General features: G+C 65.0%; 1 protein-coding gene across 1 annotated transcript; it reads right to left on the bottom strand.

Annotated features, from left to right (window-relative positions):
- Nucleotides 1-3470: 3470 nt before the first annotated feature.
- Nucleotides 3471-18600, bottom strand: LOC148591310 (transcription factor 7-like 1-B). Its single transcript, XM_088537833.1, has 11 exons — nucleotides 18391-18600; nucleotides 18220-18280; nucleotides 16899-17011; nucleotides 10177-10260; nucleotides 9222-9354; nucleotides 6429-6531; nucleotides 6148-6231; nucleotides 4815-4928; nucleotides 4591-4747; nucleotides 3839-3946; nucleotides 3471-3764 (listed from the first exon to the last, which is right to left on the bottom strand). Exons 1-11 carry the CDS (start codon nucleotides 18598-18600, stop codon nucleotides 3471-3473), a joined length of 1461 nt encoding a protein of 486 aa, XP_088393959.1.
- Between the last annotated feature and the right edge of the window lie 1433 nt (nucleotides 18601-20033).

Genomic DNA, 20033 nt, shown 5'->3' with positions numbered 1-20033 from the left:
CAGGGGTCCCAGGGGAAGTTTCGAGGACGGAGCCCCCAGGGGAAGGTTCAGGGATGGGGGTCCCGGGGGAAGTTCAAGGGTCCCGGGGGAAGGTTTAGGGATGGAGCCCCCTGGGGAAGGTTCAGGGATGGGGGTCCCGGGGGAAGGTTTGGGGGGTCCCGGGGGAAGGTTTGGGGGTCCCGGGCGCCCACCTTGCGCTTGTTGTGGTAGGCCACGTACAGGGCGGCCACCACGACGGCCGTGGTCACCAGGTAGGCGAAGAAGTGGCTGCTCTCGGAGCGCTGGGCGGGCAGCGCGGCCGCGCCGCGGCCCCCGCGCTCCTCCGGCCGCCGCTCCGCTCCGGCCGCCGGGAACGCCGCGCGCTCCCGCTCGCCCGCCTCGGCACCGGGGCTCTGGCTCTCGTCACCGCCGCGCTCGTTAGCGGGGGCGTCCTCGTCGTTATCTGGGTCACCAGGCTCGCTCGGGCTGGTGTCGTTCGGGTTAGTGCCCTGTCCCCCGTTGTCACCGCTCCTGTCCTTGTCATTTGCATCAGCGCCTTGTCCCTCATTGTCACCGCTCCTGTCGTTGTCACTTGGGTTAGCGCCCTGTCCCTCGTTGTCACCGCTCTTGTCCTTCTCATCCGCGTTAGTGCCCTGTCCCTTGTTGTCACTGTTCTTGTCCTCGTCATCCGCTTTAGCGTCCTGTCCCCCGTTGTCATTGTTCTCGCCATTGCCATCCACGTTAGTGCCCTGTCCCCCGTTGTCACTGCTCTGGTCATTGGTGTTAGTGCCTTGTCCCCCATTGTCACTGCTCTTGGCACTGCCATCCGTGTTAGCGCCCTGTCCCCCGTTGTCACCGCTCCTGTTGCTGTTCGTGCTGCTGGCCTGTCCCCCGTTGTCACCGCTCCTGTTGCTGCTCGTGCTACCGCCCTGTCCCCCGTTGTCACCGCTCCTGTTGCTGCTCGTGCTGCTGCCCTGTCCCCCGCTGTCCCCCTTCTCGCTCCCGGTGCCGTTCTGGCTCCCGCCCGTCGTGCCAGCGCTGCCGTCGCTCTCCTTGGTCTCATTCTTGTCCCCGTTGGTGCCGCTCTGGCTGCCGCCACTCTGGTCCTGCTCGGTGCCGCCGTTCCCGGTGCTCTGCTCTTCCTTCTCGCCCTGCTCGGCGTTATCCTTCTCCGCCGATTCCTGCTTTTCCTCCTCCGCATCCGTGTTCTCCGTCTTGGTCTCCGTGCTGCTGCCTCCTCCAGCTCCTGCTCCGTTGGCCCCGTCCTGCTCTTTCTGCTCCTCGTGCCCATCCTGCTCGTTCTGCTCGTTGTGCCCGGGCTGCCCGTCCTGCTCGTTGTGCCCGGGCTGCCCGTCCTGCTCTTTCTGCTTGTCGTGCCCGTCGTGCCCGTTCTGCTCGTCGTGCCCGGGCTGCCCGTTGTGCCCGTCCTGCGCGGGCTGCCCGTCCTGCTCTTTCTGCTCGTCGTCCCCGTCCTGCGCGGGCTGCTCCTCGTGCCCGGGCTGCCCTTTCTGCCCGTCCTGCCCGTTCTGCCCGTCCTGCCCGTTCTGCTCGTTCTGCCCGTTGCTCTCGGGGGCAGCGGCTCCCCCCGCCGCTCCGGCCGCTGCGGCGCTCACGGAGTCGTTACTAGCGGTGGCCGCGGACGATCCCGATGGCGCCGCTGTCCCTGCCAACACAAACGCGGACGGGACGTTATTACCGACAGCGAGGCGGAACCCGGAAACACCGGTTATTTACTGCAGGCCGGGGCCCTCGGGACGCCCCGGCTCCCCGGTGCTCCCCGGTGCTCCCCGGCCCCCCGCGCTCCCGGCCCCGCTCACCCGGGATGGCGGCAGCAGCGCAGAGCGCCGCGAGCAGCAGAACGGACCGCGGCGGCAGCATGGCGGCCCCCGCACCGGCTGCTCCGCTTCTGCTTCCGCTTCTGCTTCCGCAATGGGGCGAGAACGGGCGGGGAAGGAGCGTCACTTCCGGCCAGGAGGATGGCGGCCGAGGGGCGGGGCCGCTCGAGGCGGGAGGGGAAAGGGGCGGGGCTGGCGCTGGCAGGGGGCGGGGCCCGATTGGGGCGTGGCGAAAGGTGGGGAGGGGCTTGGGATCAGGGCGGGGCTACGGGCCCAGAGGGCAGGGTCGAGGTCAAGCTAGGGCGGGGCTAAAGCGGAGCGGGGGCGGGACTACAGCACACGGGGCGGGGCTAGAGGCGGTGGGAGGCGGGGCTGGGAGCGCGCGGGCGCGTGGCCGGGAATGGGGCGGGGCCAACGCACAGGGGGCGGGGCCAGCGCCCCGGGCGGGGCCTGGGCGGGAGGGGGCGGTGCTGCCTCCACGTTTCTGTTTCCAGCGTGAATTTTGGGTTCATTTCGGCCGCTTTCGGGCAAGTGGGAGCGCGGCAACGGGCCGGAGCTGCGCCCGTTTCCCGCTGTTTTCACCCCATTTTCCTGTCCCCGGGGCGCCGGCCGGGACCCAGGACTCCAGGAGGAGGGAGACGATCCCGGGGGATCTGGGGGCCGCGCTGTTTTGGGTGAAAACCGGCTCCTTTTGGCTCCATGCGGAGCCGCGAGCCGGGGGAAAGGGCATCAACGAGGCTAATTAAGACACCCCAAGGGCCGGAGCCCCGCAACAGATGTTCCCCTTCCGGATGGGAAAACGCCGAGGGAAACAAAGGAATATTCTCCTGCCGGAGCCCAACATCTGCTTGGAGCCGTCTGGCTCCGGTTCAGGCACTCGTTCCCGTGACAGGTCCCGTCATCCCTTTAATTTCCCATGAAATCCAATTGGAGCCGCTGTCCGCTTGCCGGTGGGCAGAGCGCGGCGGAGCTCCCGGGATGGGTTTTCCCATGGAAAACGGAGCCGGAAAAAAGGCGCCTCTTGGGGCTCGCCTTATCCGCGATGCTCCGCTCCGGATTGCGTCCGTGCCCGTCCGATAAAACGGGATTCCTGCCCCGTTTGGGGCTGTCGGCATCCAGGTATTGCCTGCCTGGTGTCGGCGACCTGTGAAATGGGAAGCGGCGGAAAATTGGAGCTGGGAAGGGGATGGAATTGCGCTGTAAATGCCGGGAACGTTGTTTCCCCAGCTGAGGCGGTGGATCTGGCATCGCGGCGCTAAAGAATCCCGTTTTCCCCCCGTTTTCCCCCCGTTTTCCGCCCGCTTTGACCACGCGGCGAGTTGAGGCTGGAGTTTTATTTCCTTTTGTGAAAAATAACAGGGATTTGAGGGACGGGGAGAAGGAGCGGGGGGCCGAAACCCGCCCCACGGCACCGCATCCGGCGCCGCCGATCCGGCCCGGAGCGCGTCCCGGGCGCCCGGCACTCGCGGGGGCCCCCCTTCCCCTTGGCTATATCATTTTTTTCCCCATTTTTCCCCCTTTTTTTTACCAAACCCCCCGCGCTCTCCGGGCGCGCGGGCGCCTCCCGGCCGGAGTCCCCTTGCGAGACGACACCCCCCCGAATCGGGGTCCAGAAACGGGTCAAATATTGACCAAATATCGGCGCGGCGGGCGCCGTCACTCGGGCGCCTTGGTGACCAGCGCCAGCGGCTGCGGCGCCGCGCGGGGATGCGGCGGCTGCGGCGGATGCGGCGGCGGCGGCGCCAGCGCCTGCTCGGAGCGCGTGGGCGCCGGCGCGGCCGGCGAGGCCAGCGCGGCCGTCGGCGTCGCCGGCGAGTCCAGGCGGGCGCCCTGCGCCGGGGCCGGGCTGGCGGGCGCCTTCCCGCCGCAGGGCCGCCGCGCGCGCGGCGACGCCGGCGCCGTCCCGCCGCCCTGCGCCGCCTTCTCCCGCTTCCGCTTCTTCTTCTTGCCCTGCCGGGAAGGGCACGGTGGGCGCCGCCGCCGCCGCCGGCGCGGGGACGGCGCCGGGGGGGCCCCGCACTCACGTAGTTGTCGCGGGCCGACCAGGTCGGGTAGAGCTGCGAGTGCAGCTGCCGCTCCTTGCGCGCCAGCTCGTAGTACTTGGCCTGCTCCTCGCGCGACAGCGAGTGCCACTGCGGGGACAGGGGCTCGCACCGGCGCCGCCACCGGGCACGGCGCCGGGAGCCGGCCATGGGAGCGGCGCTGGCACCGCTCCGGCACCGGGCACCGGGCGCGGAGCCCAGAGCGCCAGCGCCGGCGCCTGGCTGCACCGTGGGCACTGTGGCCACCCCATGGGCACTGTGGTCGCCCTGCACACCCCATAGCTGCCCCACGCACCCCATGGCCACCCCACGCACCCCATGGCCGCCCTGCACACCCCATAGCCACCCCACACACCCCATAGCCGCCCCGTGCACCCCATAGCCGCCCCACACACCCCATGGCCTCCCTGCACACCCCATAGCTGCTCGCGCACCCCATGGCTGCCCCGTGCACCCCATGGCTGCTCCACACACCCCATGGCTGCTCCACACACCCCATAGCTGCCCCCCACACTCCGTGGCCACCCCGCACACCCCATGGCCTCTCCACAGACCCCATAGCCACCCCGCACACCCCATAGCTGCCCTGCACACCCCAAAGCTGCTCCACACACCCCATAGGCACCCCACACACCCCATGGCCGCCCCGCACACCCCATAGCCCCCCGTGCCTCCCGTCCCGGCCCCGCTGGGCTCCCGGCGGCGCCGCTCGGCCCCGCCGCAGCCGGCCCTACCCGGCGGCCCAGGATCTGGTTGATGGCGGCGCTCTCCTTGAGCGTGCACTCGGCCACCACCTTGGCCCGCATCTCCTTCATGTAGAGCATGAAGGCGTTGAGCGGCTTCTTGATGTGCGGCTTCTTCTCCTCGTCCTTCTTGGCCGCCGGCGCCTTCCTGCGGGGACAGCGGCGTCACCGCGGCCCCGGGGCCGTCGCGGGGCCGCCCGCGCGGGGACACTCACACAGTGGCCGCGGCGGCCGGCGGCTCCTGCTTCACCACGGGGGACACGATGGCCGGGTGCGGGATGCCCGGCGGCGGCGGCACCACGTGCGGCGGGAAGCGGCTCGACATGAGGCTGCGCGGGCGGGCGTCAGCCTCCCCGCTCCCAAAAACACCCGAATCCTCCCAAAAACATCCCGTTCCTTCCCAAAAAGTCCCATTCCTTCCCAAAAACATCCCATTCCTTCCCAAAAACAGCCGAGTCCTCCCCAAAAACACCTGAGTCCTCTCAAAAACACCTGAGTCCTCCCCAAAAACACCCGCCTCTTCCCAAAAACGTCCCGTTCCTTCCCAAAAACATCCGAGTCCTCCCCAAAAACACTCGAGTCCTCCCCCAAAACACCTGCCTCTTCCCAAAAATATCCCGTTCCTTCCCAAAAACAGCCGAGTCCTCCCCAAAAACACCCGAGTCCTCCCCAAAAACACTCGAGTCCTCCCCCAAAACACCCGCCTCTTCCCCAAAACACTCCATTCCCCCCCCAAAAACATCCTGTTCCTTCCCAAAAACAGCTGAGTCCTCCCCAAAACACCCCATTCCTCCCCAAAAACACCCGCCTCTTCCCAAAAACACCCGTCTCTTCCCAAAAACACCCGAGTCCTCCCAAAAAACATCCCATTCCTCCCCCAAAACACCCACCTCTTCCCAAAACACCCCACTCCTCCCTAAAAACACCCAACTCTTCCCAAAAAACACCCCACTCTTCCCCCCAAAACACCCGTCTCTTCCCAAAAACACCCGTCTTTTCCCAAAAAACACCCCACTCCTCCCCAAAAACACCCGCCTGCTCCCAAAACACCCCACTCCTCCCCAAAAACACCCACCTTTTCCCAAAAACACCCCATTCCTTCCCAAAAACACCCAAGTCCTCCCCAAAAACACCCCAGTCCTCCCCAAAAACACCCCATTCCTTCCTAAAACCCCCCTTCTCTCCCCAAAAACACCCCACTCCTCCCCAAAACCACCTGCCTCTTCCCAAAAACATCCCATTCCTCCCCCAAAACACCCGAGTCCTCCCAAAAATACCCTCCTCTTCCCAAAAAACCCCCGACTCCTCCCGAACAGCTCCTGACTGCTCCCCAAAACCACCCGCCTCTCTCCAAAAAAGAAGCAACCACCTGCTCCCAAAAAACACCCATTTCTTCCCAAAGAAGCACCCACCTCCTACCCAAAAGCACCGACCTCTTCCCAAAGAAGCACCCACCTGCCCCCAAAAAAGCAGCACCCACCAGCTCCCAAATCGCCCCCATCTGTCCCCAAAAGCCCCAGCCCGTCCCCACCAGCCCCGCGCGCCCACCTGGACACGGAGGCGCTCACGGCCAGCGCCGGGTAGGGGTGCCGGAATCCGCTCCCGGGAATGGGGTAGACGTGTTGGCCCTGCCTGCAAACGCGGCCGCCTGAGCCGGGGGCTGCGGCCCGAGGATCCCCCGGCACCCCGGAGCGCCGCCCGCTCCCGGGAACGGCGCCCGCTCCCGGGAATGGTGCCCGCTTCTGGGAATGGCGCCCGTTCCCGGGAATGGCGCCCGCTCCCGGGAACGGCGCCCGCTCCGGGGAAGGGCGCCCGGCGGCGGCGCTTACTGCGGCACCAGCCAGCCCAGCGGGTGCGGGAGCTGCCCCACGGCGCCCGGCGACAGCGGGTAGTAGGGGGGCAGCTCGGGCGCGTGCGGCGGCCGCGGGAGGCCTGCGGGAGAGGCGGGAAGCGGCGTTAGCGGCTGCTGCCGGAGCCTCCGGCGGGCGCCGAGCGGCCCGGGATCCCCGGAGCGGCCCTGCTTCCCGAAGCGTCCCTGCCATCCCGGAGCATCCCAGCGGTTCCCGAAGCATCCCTGCCATCCCCAAGCACCCCAGTGGTTCCTGAAGCATCCCTGCCATCCCAGAGCATCCCTGCCATTCTCGAGCATCCCAGCGGTTCCCGAAGCATCCCTGCCATCCCGAAGCATCTCAGCGATTCCTCAAGCATCTCTATAACCCCAGAGCATCCCCACGGTTCCTGAAGCATCCCTGCCATCCCAGAGCATCCCTGCCATTCCTGAGCATCCCAGCAGTGCCTGAAGCATCCCTGCCATCCCGGAGCATCCCAGAGGTTCCCAAAGCATCTCCATAATCCCAGAGCATCCCCACAGTTCCTGAAGCACCCCTGCCATCCCGGAGCATCTCAGCGGTTCCCAAAGCATCCCTGCCATCCCGGAGGATCCCCATGTTTCGTGAAGCAACGCTGCCATCCCAGAGCATCCCAGTGGTTCCTGAAGCATCTCCATAATCCCGGAGCATCCCAGTGGTTCCCAAAGCATCCCTGCCATCCCGGAGCATCCCAGCAGTTCCCAAAGCATCTCTATAATCCCAGAGCATCCCCACGGTTCCTGAAGCATCCCTGCCATCCTGGAGCATTCCAGTGGTTCCTCAAGCATCTCCATAATCCTGGAGCATCCCCACAGTTCCCGAAGCATCCCTGCCATCCCGGCGGTTCCTGAAGCATCCCTGCCATCCCGGAGCATCCCAGCAGTTCCCAAACCATCTCCATAATTCCAGAGCATCCCCATGTTTTCTGAAGCATCCCTGCCATCCTGAAGCATCTCAGCGATTCCTCAAGCATCTCTATAACCCCAGAGCATCCCCACGGTTCCTGAAGCATCCCTGCCATCCCAGAGCATCCCTGCCATTCCCGAGCATCCCAGCCGTTCCTGAAGCATCCCTGCCATCCCGGAGCATCCCAGAGGTTCCCAAAGCATCTCCATAATCCCAGAGCATCCCCACAGTTCCTGAAGCACCCCTGCCATCCCGGAGCATCTCAGCGGTTCCCGAAGCATCCCTGCCATCCCGGAGGATCCCCATGTTTCGTGAAGCATCCCTGCCATCCCAGAGCATCCCAGTGGTTCCTGAAGCATCTCCATAATCCCGGAGCATCCCAGTGGTTCCTGAAGCATCCCTGCCATCCCGGAGCATCCCAGCAGTTCCCAAAGCATTTCTATAATCCCAGAGCATCCCCACGGTTCCTGAAGCATCCCTGCCATCCCGGAGCATCCCAGCAGTTCCCAAAGCATCTCCATAATTCCAGAGCATCCCCATGTTTTCTGAAGCATCCCTGCCATCCTGGAGCATCCCAGTGGTTCCTGAAGCATCTCCATAATCCCAGAGCATCCCCACGGTTCCCAAAGTATCCCTTCCATCCCCATGGTTCCCGAAACATCCCTGCCATCCCGGAGCATCCCAGCGGTTCCTGAAGCATCTCTGCCATCCCAGAGCATCCTCATGGTTCCTGAAGCATCTCCATAATCCCAGAGCAACCCCACAGTTCCTCAAGCATCTCCATAATCCCAGAGCATCCCGCTGGTCACTGAGCATCCTGGCAGGCCCTGAGCGCTCCAGTGGCTCCCAAGCCTCCCTGCAATCCCCCAGCATCCCGGGCTCTCCGAGCATCCCGTAAACCCCCAAGTGTCTCAGCAGTTGCTGAGCATCCCGCTTGTCCCCAATGCCCTGGCGGTCCCCAAGCACTCCCTGAGCATCCCGGCAATCCCTGAGCATCACGGCAATCCCTGAGCATCACAGCAATCCCTGAATATCCCAGCAATCCCTGAGCATCTGGGCAATCCCTGAGCATCACAGCAATCCCTAAGCATCTGGGCAATCCTCCAGCATTCTGGCAATCCCTGAGCATCCTGGCAATCCCTGTGCATCTCAGAAATCCTCTAGCATCCCGGCAATCCCTGAGCATCACAGCAATCCCTGAGCATCCTGGCAATCCCCGAGTATCCCAGCAATCCCTGTGCATCTCAGAAATCCTCTAGCATCCCGGCAATCCCTCAGTATCCCGGCAATCCCCAAGCATCCCGTGAGCATCACAGCAATCCTCTAGTATCCTGGCAATCCCTGAGCATCACAGCAATCCCTGTGCATCTCAGCAATCCTTGAATATCCCAGCAATCCCTGAGCATCTGGGCAATCCTCTAGCATCCCGGCAATGCCCAAGCATCCTGGCAATCTCTGAGCATTCCAACAATCCCCGAGCATCCCGGCAATCCCTGAGCATCCCGGCAATCCCTGAGCATCCCGGCAATCCCAGAGCATCCCGCTGTTCCCCTGCTCCCTTGCCTCGCATGCCAGAGCACAGGAGAACGATGCCGCCGCGCCAGGACCACGTCCCCATCCCGGTGCCCATCCCGGTGCCCATCCTGGTGCCTGTCCCTGCTCCCATCCTGGTGCCCATCCCGGTGCCCATCCCGGTCCCCATCCCGGTCCCCATCCCGGTGCCCATCCCTGCGCCCATCTTGGTGCCCATCCTGGTCCCCATCCCGGTGCCCATCCTGGTGCCTGTCCCTGCTCCCATCCTGGTGCCCATCCCGGTGCCCATCCCGGTGCCATCCCGCCGGCGCTCACCCGTCTTGGGGTCGATGTCGGGCGCGAGGTGCGCGGGTGGCGAGCCGGGCGGGAAGTGCTCGTTGCTGTAGGTGATGAGCGGCGTGAGCGGGTGCACGTGGGCCGGTGGCGGCACCACCGGGACCTTGTTGGCCTGCGGGCGACAGAGCCCCGGGGCGCCCGCGGTCAGGGGCGGCCGGCGGCGCCGGAGCGGGACGCGGGATGCGGGACGCGGGATGGGGACGCGGGATGGGGATGCGGAATGCGGGATGGGGGATGGGGATGCGGGATGGGGACGCAGGATGGCGACGCAGGATGGGGATGCGGGATGGGGATGCGGGATGCGGGATGGGGACGTGGGATGGGGACATGGGATGGGGATGCGAGATGCGGGAGGGGGATGCGGGATGGGGATGCGGGATGTGGGATGGGGATGCGGGATGCGGGATGGGGATGCGGGATGGGGACGTGGGATGGGGACACGGGATGGGGATGCGGGATGCGGGATGGGGATGCGGGATGCGGGATGCGAGATGCGGGATGGGGATGTGGGATGGGGACGCAGGATGGGGACGCGGGATGGGGATGCGGGATGGGGATGCGGGATGGGGATGCGGGATCCGGGATGGGGACGTGGGATGGGGACACGGGATGGGGATGCGGGATGTGGGAGGGGGATGCGGGATGCGGGACGCGGGATGGGGATGCGGGATGCGGGATGGGGACGCGGGAGGGGAGATGGGATGGGGATGCGGGATGCGGGATGGGGATGCGGGACGCGGGATGGGGATGAGGGATGCGGGATGGGGACGCGGGATGGGAACATGGGATGGGAATGCGGGATGCGGGATGGGGATGTGGGATGGCGACACGGGATGGGGATGCAGGATGCGGGATGGGGACGCAGGATGGGGATGTGGGATGCGGGAAGGGGATGCGGGATGGGGATGCGGGACCCGCGCGGCCGGGCGCCTACCAGGTGCGCGGGCGAGGGCGAGCGGCCGTCCTTGAGCGTGGCGCCCGCGGGCACGTCCAGCAGCGGCCACTTCATCTGCAGGTACTGCAAGAGAGCGGCGTGAGCAACAGCTCCGCGGCCACTGCAACGGCTCCGCGGCTACCACACTGGCCCGTGGCCACTGCAATCGCTCCACGGCCACTGCAACGGCTCCGCGGCTACCATGCCGGCCCGTGGCCACCGCAACGGCTCCGTGGCCACCGCAATGGCTCCGTGGCCACCGCACCAGGCCCACGGCTACCGCACCGGCCCGTGGCCACCATGACGGCTCTATGGCCACCGCAACGGCTCCGCGGCCACCGCACTGGCCCGTGGCCACCACGACAGCTCCACGACCACCACAACGGGTCCACGGCCACCGCAACGGCTCTGTGGCCACCGCAACAGCTCCATGGCCACCGCAATGGGTCCACGGCCACTGCAACGGCTCTGCGGCCACCACAACGGCTCTGCGGCCGCCGCGCTGGCCCGTGGCCACCACGACAGCCACTGCAATGGGTCCACGGCCACCACGCCAGGCCTACGGCCGCCACGACGGGTGCATGGCCACTGCACCATGTCCACGGCCACTGCGTCAGCCCGTGGCCACCACACCAGGTCCAGGGTCACCACGACGGGTCCACGGCCACCGCGCCAGGCCCGTGGCCACCACACTGGGTCTGTGGCCACCACGCCAGGCCCGTGGCCACCGCACCAGCCCACAGCCACCACACCAGGTCCGTGGCCGCTGCGCCAGCCTGCGGCCATCGCGCTGAGTCCATGGCCACCATGCCAGGTCCATGGCCATTTCCCAAGGTGCATGGCCACCGTGCCAGGTCCATGGCCACCATGCTAGCCCACGGCCACCGCGCCATCCCGCGGCCACCGCGTCACCTCCATGGCCACCTCGCCGGGTCCATGGCCACCTCGCCAGGTCCATGGCCACCGCTCCAGACTCGTGGCCACCTTGCAAAGCCTGCAGCTGCCTTGCAAACCTGTGGGCATCTTGCAAAGCCGGTGGCCAGGCCACAACCCCCAGTGTCACCTCAGACCCCCCGGTCACTTTGCACAACCCCGCGGCATCGCCGAATCCGGCACACGGGGGCTCTTCCCCCCGATCCGTGTGCTCGAGGCACCGAGCCGGAGAAACAGCGGGATCCAAGGCCCCGTCGGAGCCCGGCTTTTCCCGGCGTGCTCCGATTCCCGCAGCGTCCGGCAGCTCCTTTCCTTCTCCCAAAGAAAGGTGCTTTGTGCCGGAGCCGGTGGCGAGGAGGAGGAGGGCGACGCCGAAGGCATTTCCCAGCAGCGCGAGATGCCAGGACTGGGGAATGCGGCGCGGGACAGGCCGCAGCTGCACGCAGGAATGTCCCCCCCTCCATCCCATGCGCCAAGCGCCCTGATCCGGAGCAGCTGGAAGGGAAGGGAAGGCCGGGACGGGCAGCGTTAACCCTGCCCTGCCCGGGAAAAGGAATCGCCGCCCTGGGCGTTCCCTCCGGCATCGAAACTCCGGCATCCCCCCATCCCCTCCTGCATCCCTGCATCCCCCTGCGTCTCCCACATCCCTTCCAGCATCTCCCCGGCATCCCCTCTATCCCTTCCTGCATCCCACAAACCCTCCTGCATCCCTGCCCGGAGCCGAGGAGTGGAAAAAGCAGCACAAAAATGTCCCCCCGTCCCAGTCCCCAGCCTGGTCCCAGCCTCAGCCACCGGCTCCCGGTGCGGCACCGGCAGCCTGGAGCGTTGGGAAGCGACAGAGGGAGAAGGAAAATCCTTGAGAATCGGTCGCATTCCAGAGAGATTAGAGCAAGTTCTGGAGCCTCCTTACAGCCCCCCCGGCCTTAACTCCTTTCCCGCCGGAGCACCACAAGGAAACTGCCCACAGCTTCGGGGCCGGGATCCATCCTGGGGCCGGGATCAATGTCAGAGGTTGGAATGGGTGCCTGGGGCTGGGATTTATCCCCAGGACTGACATCTGTGCACGGAGGCAGCAGCAGTTCCTGGAGCCAGGATCCATTCCCAGCGCCAGGATCGGTTCCCGGGGCTGGGATGGGTCCCAGGGCCTGGTGATCCTTGTCACATGTCCCATTGTCACGTGTCCCAGCACTGCATGTCCCAGTGCCGCCTGTGCTGGCGTCGCACATCCTGACATCTCGTATCCCGACATCCCATATCCCGACATTGGTTGTCCTGGTGTCAGGCATCCCAGCGCCGCTGCATGTCCCAGCAGGACACATCCCAGCGCTGCCCGTCCCAGCGTCCTGTGTCCCGGTGTTCCGTGGCCCCGGGTGGCACGTCCCTGTGTGGGATGTCCCAGTGTCCCATGTCCTGTCCTTGTGTGTCCTGTCGGCGTTGCATGCCCCGCTGCTGCCTATCCCGGTGCAATATGTCCTGGAATTATGTCCTGGCGCCTCATGCAGTGTCCGTACAGTGTCACATGTCCCCAAGGCATTGCATGTCCTCGGCACGTCGCATGTCCCGGTGTTGCGAGTTTGTCCAGCGTCGCATGTCCCCTGTGCATGTCCTTGCAGGGCCGCATGTCCCCACGCCGCATGTCCTTGCAGAGTTGCATGTCCCGGCAGTGCCTGTACATCCGACATCGCGTGTCCTGGTATTCCATGTCTTTGCAGCAGCGCATGTCCCCACGGCACATGTCCCCATGCCGCATGTCCCTGCGGTGTCGCACGTCCCGGCTCTGCAAAGCGCCGAAGCCTCTGAGAGATCCCAGCGTCCCATTTGGGGAGAAAAGCAGCCAGTTTGGGAACAAAACACCATGTTTTCCCAGCAAATAAATAAATAAATAAATAGATAGATAGATAGATAGATAGGTGGCCTGGAAAGCCTCTGCTTGGAGGGTAATTTGGGAGCAGCTGGAAGAGCCACTCGCTCAGGAAAAGTGCAGGAGAGCCGAGTCCCGGCTCCATCCCGGCCCCTTTTCCCGCCCGGCACAGCCCCGGGCTGTTTACGCAGCTGCGGGAGGGCTCCATGGAGCCGCTTCCCTCCCCCAGGACCCTTTTCCCTGGAGGAATGGAGGGAAGTGAACAGAGTTATCCAGAGCTTTCCCCGCACGCTCTTCCCAGGGGCTTTGCAGGGATCTGCCTTCATTTCCCGGCTTTTTGCCCATTATCCTGTCTTTTTTTTTTTTTTTTTTCCCAAAATCTCCCTGGTTTCAGGGCTCCTTAAATTATAAACCTTGGGAAAAAAAAAGCCACATTAATTGGGTTTTAGGAACCAGAATGCCAGTGGGACGGGACTATTCCCCATTTGTCCGCTTGCTTTCCTTGCTCAGCATTGCGGGTTCCTTGGAGCGGCACTTTACAGCCCGGCAGGGTTGCATCAATGCTGTGAAAAATTCCCAAAAAAAAGGGGGAATATATGGGAATATATATATATATATATATAAAATTCAGCTTTTGTACAATTAGGAGCCGGGATTTGTGCCCGGAGCGACGAGCCATCGCGGCGTTCCCGCTCCAAGCTCCGCTCCAAGCAGCTTCCCAGCCAAAATCGCCTCCAGATGCAGCAGCCAAGGCCTGAAAAACACCCGCCGGGCCTGGGATTTAATGGCTCAGGAAAACGCCTGCGGAGCAAAAAAGAGGGAAAAGGAAAACACCCGGATCGCCGCTTCGTGCACCATTCCTAACCAGCTGGATTGGCTCCGGGACTGAGCGGCTTGGGGGTTTCCAGCCCAGCAGCCACATGGATTTAGGGCTCAGTGGGTCATTTTGCTATTTCCATCATTTCTTTGCTATCGTTTCTTGTTATTCCTGCATGGAATATGTGGAAAAGAGCTTGGAAAAAGCGGGGGGCGAAGTGGTGTTCCCGTGAGCTTGCAGCAGCCTCGGTGTTTGGACACGGTGGGCGGGAAGGAGCAGCCGAAAAAGAGAGGAAAATAAAGCAAATAAATAAATAAAATTGTAGAAAAGTAAAATAAATGAAAAACAAATCAAGTCAAATAAATAAAACTGCAGGCCGGGGGCCGGCACATCTGCTCGACGTGCCGGAGGAAGCGCAGGAAGCTCCCAAGGAAGCGAGCCGGAGCCTGGAGCGCCGCCAGGATGCCGGGAAAAGGGGCCGGGGGGGCTCCTCCACCCTAGTGCCCCTGTCCCCCCTTCTTAAAAATATATATATAAAAAAATCCCGTTTGGCCGCTGCCCCCGGGGGCTTTTGTCTGGGCTCGCGGCTCCCGTCCATCACGCTGAATGGCTCCATTCATGCCGGCCGCGGGGCCGAGCCGGCCGAGGGGCTCCCGGGCGGAAAAAGGGGGAAATAAAGCAATAATATAGAAAATAAGCACAAACGCAATATGGAAAAACACAATAAATACGATAAATAGGGTAAGTGCGACATAAGCAGCAGCATCCTGCTGCCGCCCGTGTCGCGGTTTTCCGATGGGTCTGGGGCGGATGGGAACCCCGCTCGCCCTCGGACAGGGAGGTTTTTCTTTCTCAAAGTTGCTGGAGCGGCGGGAAAAATTCCCAAAGGGGCTGCGCTGCCTTCCTCCCTCCTCCTCCTCCCCCCTCCTCCTCCTCCTTTTCCTCCTCCTCCTCCTCATGGCTTCGCCCCCCTGCTCCCATGCCCTCCCCCTTGGCACAAGCGAAACTCCCGGACCCTCCTCTTCCTCCATCCGCTTTTCCCAGCGAGGAAGAGGCGCTAACGAAAAGCAGCTGGGCGGGATGGCAGCGGAGCCGGGAGCCGCTCGCTCGGCTCTGGGAAGCACTTTGGGAAAGGCGCCGGGAGGGGGGATGAGAGGAACCCCCCCTCCTCCCCATAGGTCTGGTTTAGTCCCCCAAAAATAGGGGGGGAAAAAAAGGGGGGGTGAAATCGGGTAATTAGCCGAATAGCATAATTAAGGAGCGGGGATAAAGGGGCCATTGTGCGCCGGGCTCGCGGGAACGGGGCCCCTCGGCCACATGGAGCCGGGGAGGCAGCGGGGGGCCAGGACAGGAGGGTCCCAACAGGGTCCCCGAGCACCCAGGGGTGGCCCTGGGCGCCCCCCATGCCGCATCCCACGGGAAAGCAGCTTCCCGTTTCTCCATGCGGTTTGAGGGATGCTGGGGGGGCTCCCATAGCCAAGGGGCTCGGAGCGCCGGGAAGCATCCGCCGGCTCTGAGGGCTCCGGCAAGACTAAAAAAAATAATAGTTTCCTTAATATTTCAGTGCCCTCCAAATGGTTTTCCTGAATATTTTATGGAATGGGGGGGAAATATCCCCAAACGCCGCTCGGGTCGGGGCGAAGCGGGAGCCGGCGCCGCTTCCGCAGCTCCGGAGCCAAAGCCGGAGCGTCGCCGGTGCCGACTAAAAATAACGCCGAGAACCCGGGAACCCAAACAAGCAGCACGGGGGGTTGGATACGTAAAACAAATTCCCAGCGAGAGCTTCCCCCCCTGCCCTGTTTGGGAGAAATGCCCAATTTCCATCATTTTTCTGGCCCTGGCACAGGTACGCATTGGATTTTCCCCTTACGGACACATTGTGTGTCCTGGAGGAGCAGGGAGGCAAAAGATGCCCCCATCTCCCCTTTATCTATTTTTTAGTGTTATTCTAACCCCCATCCTTAATTTTGGCAGTTTTTGTGGCTTAATGCCACCAAGCTGCATCCCCAGGGTGAGGTTGGAAGGGCCGGCATCCGAAATGCCGGGGTTATGCCCGGTTAAATCCCCTCTGCTGGCTTCCAAGAGCGCTTGGGGTGGAAATAATAATAATAATAATAATAATAATAATAATAATAATAATATCACAGTTGCTCACTTCTTTCCCCTCCCCCTGGGTGTTTCTGGGGAGAAGTGGGAAGAAATCACTGCAAAATACTGAAATTTGGCTTTTTCTCCCAACAGAGCAGGAGCCCACGCGGATTTTTTTCCCTTTCTTCCTGTGCTTCCTTCCAGCTTTTCCGTTTTGTGGCCATGTTGCTGGCCAGGAAGGTTCCTTTCCCCATTGCCACCCGGTCGGAGAAGGGAATAAAACCCCTTGAGATGTTTCCACCCGCTCCAAAGTTTAGTTCCATTTTGCCGGGAAGGGGAAAGAAGACGGCGATTTGGGGACAGAGGGCACCGAAAATCTGCTCTTTTCCCCCTTCTCTGCTGCTGCAGAGCACGGAGTCGCTCAGGACACGTGTGGCCGTGCCAGCTCCGGTGCCTTCCCGCGGCTGCTCCAGGACGTGCCGAGCTCGGCTTCGCTTTCCAGGATCCCGCAAAACCGGCATCCTCCCTTTGCTCCATAGGGATAAACTTCCGAGAGGCAAAAACCTGGGATGCAGCCGGGGACACCAGAGCCAGAGGAGCATCGGGGGCTGAGGGCAGCCGTTGGGAAGCTGCTTTGGATCGGGATGGGAACGGCAGTTTTGGACCTAATCCGGCAGTTTTGGACCTAATCCGTGGTGGAAGGGGAGGGGCGAAGCCATTCGACCCCCAGCCTCGCTCCAGCCGCTCCCACCGGTTTTCCCGAGCCCGGAGCAGCAGCTTTCCCTACGTGGCCAGAGCCCCCGGCTCGTGTTTCGGAGCTCCCATTGGATTCGCAGTCGGGCCGGGCATTTTTCCGGGTTTTTTCCCAGGATTCCGACACGGCGCAAGCAAATCGCGGAGCGGCGCGGGGGGTGTAAACCGCCAGCACCCAAATCCACGTTTTCCCACCCGTTTTGGGGCAGAGTAACAGGCGGTTTGGGGACGGGCGCGCGTGGGGGGGATGCGGGGGTCGGGGGCACTCACGGTGCGGGCGCCGTTGGCCAGGTAGGGGCCCCCCAGCTCCGGGAGCATCAGGAAGGGGTAGCCGGGGTAGGGGGGGCCCTTGAAGAAGCCCCCGTCGTGCTGCCGCCGCACGGCTGCGGAGAGAGGGGGGTCAGCGCGGGGTCCCGGGGCTGGATTTTGGGGGGGCTTTTGGGGGGGGCGGTCCTGGGTCCCTCATAGGGGTTGCAGATGGGGGGGTCTCCTGGGGTTGGGTCCCTTAAGGAGGGTCTTGGTTTGGGGGGGGAGCCAGGCGGGGGGGTCCTGAGTATCTGGGGGGGGTCCCAGCTGAGGAGGGGGCTGGAGTTGGGTCCCTTGGGGGGGTCTTGGTTTGGGTTATGGGGAGTCCCCAGATTTGTTCCCTTGAGAAGGCCCCAGCCTGGGGGGGTTCTGGGGATGGCGGGGGCAAGAATGGGGGTCCCAGGTGGAGGGGTCCCTTCTGGGGATGGGTCCCTTGAAGGGGTCCCAGCTGCGGGAAGGGTCCCTTGGAGCAGGGTCCCTTGGCTGGATCCCAGCCTGGAGGGGGGTCACAGGATTTGTCCCTTGAGGCGGGTCCTGGGGCCAGGCCCCGGGGGGGGTCCCAGGGCCCCTCCCTCAGGGCGGTCCCCGTGGGGGATGGTCCCTGGGGGGGGGTCTCTGGGGCTGCCGGGGGGTCCCCTGGGGGCTGCTCCCTCCAGGGCATCCCAGACCAGCCCCTTGGGGCGGGGGGATCTTAGAGTCACCCCTCAACGGGGCACCAAACTGAGGGGGGGTCTCAGTGCCCCTGCCCCCATGTGCGGGGGGGGTCCCGGGTCAGTCCCTTTGGGGGGGGGTCCCAAAGCTGTCCCGGGGGCAGGGGGAGACACTGGTCCCCTGCAGGGGAGGGCCCAGGACCAGCCCCCTGGGAGGGGGGAGCTCCCGGGGCCGCTTGCTCGAGGTTGGGCTCGGGGGTCCCGGATCGTGCCCTGGGGGGGGGGGGTCCGGGCTGGGGGCGGTTCTGACCCGCTCCCTCGGGCCGTGGGGGGTCCCGAGGCCGCTCCCTCGGCGGGGGGGAGGGGGCCCCGGGCCGGTCTCCCGGCGGGGGGGGCGGGGGTCGCGCTTGGTGGTCGCTCCTTCGAGGGGGTCCCGGTGCGATGTCGCGGTAGGGGGGGGACGGGAAGGGGGGAGGTCGGTGACGCGGGGGGCGTCCCGCCCGCAGCCCGGAACGAAGGGGGGCGGGGCGGAAACAAAGAAGTTCCCAAGTGCGGCCGGGACCGGGACCGGGACGGGGGGCGGAACCGGGACCGTGGTGGGAGGGGGGGACAGAACCGGGGGGCGGGGGCGGTACCTTCGGCGAGGTAATCGCGGGGCTTCTGGAAACTTTCGCGGGGTTGCGGGGGCCGCTCCGCCTGCGGGAGGAGGAGGAGGAGGAGGAGGGAAGAAGCACCGAGAGCGGTGAGGGGGGATCCGGGGGGTCCGGCCCCGCCGCCGCGGGGGTGGCGGGGCCGCCCGGCCTCACCTCGGAGTCGGAGCCGGAGGCGGCGCCGCGGTCCTCGCCCTCGCTGACCAGCGACGACTTGAGCTCGTCCAGGTCGCCGTGGGCCGAGCCGCGCCCGGCGCCCTTGTCCTGCTCGTCGCCCTCGTCCTGGAAGGCGATGAGCTCGTCGGGGGCGCCCAGGTCGTCGCCCGCCGCCGCCCCCGCCGCCGCCGCCGCCTCCAGCTGCGGCATCGTGGCCGCCGTCGGGCCCCGGTGCCCCCCGCGCCGCCGCCGCCGCCCGCGCCCGGCAGCCTCGGGAATGCGCGGGGCGGCGGGCGGGGAGGAGCGCGCCCTGCAAGGCGACACCGCGGGGCAGGGCAGGGCGCGAGCGCCGCCCCGTCCGCCCCGACGGCGCGGGGGACACGCTGGGGGGGGCTTCGTGCCCAGGGGTCCGGCCCGCCGGGTGGCCGCGTCCTGCCGCGTGCAGCCAGCCCGGCCGGGGTGTCCCGGTCACGGCAGGGTGCTCCGAGTCCATCCAGGGTGTCCCGGTCACGGCTGGGTGCTCCTACTCCATCCAGGGTGTCCCAGTCACGGTGGGGTGCTCCCAGCCCGTCCGGGGTGTCCCGGTCACAGCGGGGTGCTCCCAGCCTGTCTGGGGTGTCCCGGTCACGGCTGGGTGCTCCTACTCCATCCAGGGTGTCCCGGTCACGGCTGGGTGCTTCCAGTCCATCCGGGATGTCCCGGTCACAGCGGGGTGCTCCCAGCCTGTCTGGGGTGTCCTGGTCACAGCTGGGTGCTCCTAGTCCATCCAGGGTGTTCCAGGCACGGCTGGGTGCTCCCGGCCTCTCCGGGGTGTCCCGGTCAGGGTCGGGTGCTCCCAGTCCATCCAGGGTGTCCCGGTCACAGCTGGGTGCTCCCAGCCCATCCGGGGTGTCCCGGTCACGGCTGGGTGCTCCTAGTGCATCCAGGGTGTCCCAGTTACGGCTGGGTGCTCCTACTCCATCCAGGGTGTCCCGGTCACGGCTGGATGCTCCTAGTCCATCCAGGGTGTCCCGGTCACGGCTGGGTGCTCCTAGTGCATCCGGGGTGTCCCGGTCACGGCTGGGTGCTTCCAGTCCATCCGGGGTGTGCCAGTCACAGCTGGGTGCTCCCAGCCCGTCCAGGGTGTCCCGATCATGGCTGGGTGCTCCCAGCCCGTCCGGGGTGTCCCGGTCACGGCTGGGTGCTCCGAGTCCATCCAGGGTGTTCCAGTCACGGCTGGGTGCTCCCGTCCTGCCAGAGCGCTGCCAGCCCATCTAGGGTGTCCCCATCATGTCTAGGTGCTCCCAGCCCATCCCGGGTGTCCCCACCCTGGTTGGCTGCTCCCATCCTCCTGGGGTGCTCCCTGCCCATCCAGGGTGTCCCCGTCATGTCTGGATGTCCCCATCTTGCCAGGGTGCTCCTGGCTCTTCCAGGTTCCTCTCATCCTGCCGGGATGTTCCCGGCCCATCCGAGGTGTCTACACCATGGGTGAGTGGCCTCATCCAGTGTGTTCCCGGTCCATCCAGGGCATCCCTGTCTCACTGGGGTGTCCCAGTCTTGCCCAGGGTGCTCCCACTCTCTCAGGGTGCTGCCAGGGTGGCACCAACTCATCTAGAGGGTCCCCACCCTGCCAGGGTGGCCTTGGTCCCCCCAGGGTGTCTCCA

This window comes from Tinamus guttatus, unplaced genomic scaffold (assembly GCF_059628265.1).
Source record: "Tinamus guttatus ecotype Peru unplaced genomic scaffold, ASM5962826v1 Tinamus_guttatus_pri_ptg000866l, whole genome shotgun sequence".
In the NCBI taxonomy this organism is placed as follows: domain Eukaryota; kingdom Metazoa; phylum Chordata; class Aves; order Tinamiformes; family Tinamidae; genus Tinamus; species Tinamus guttatus.
Note: the sequence above shows the minus strand (reverse complement) of the source record. Positions and strands in the feature narration are given on the sequence as shown.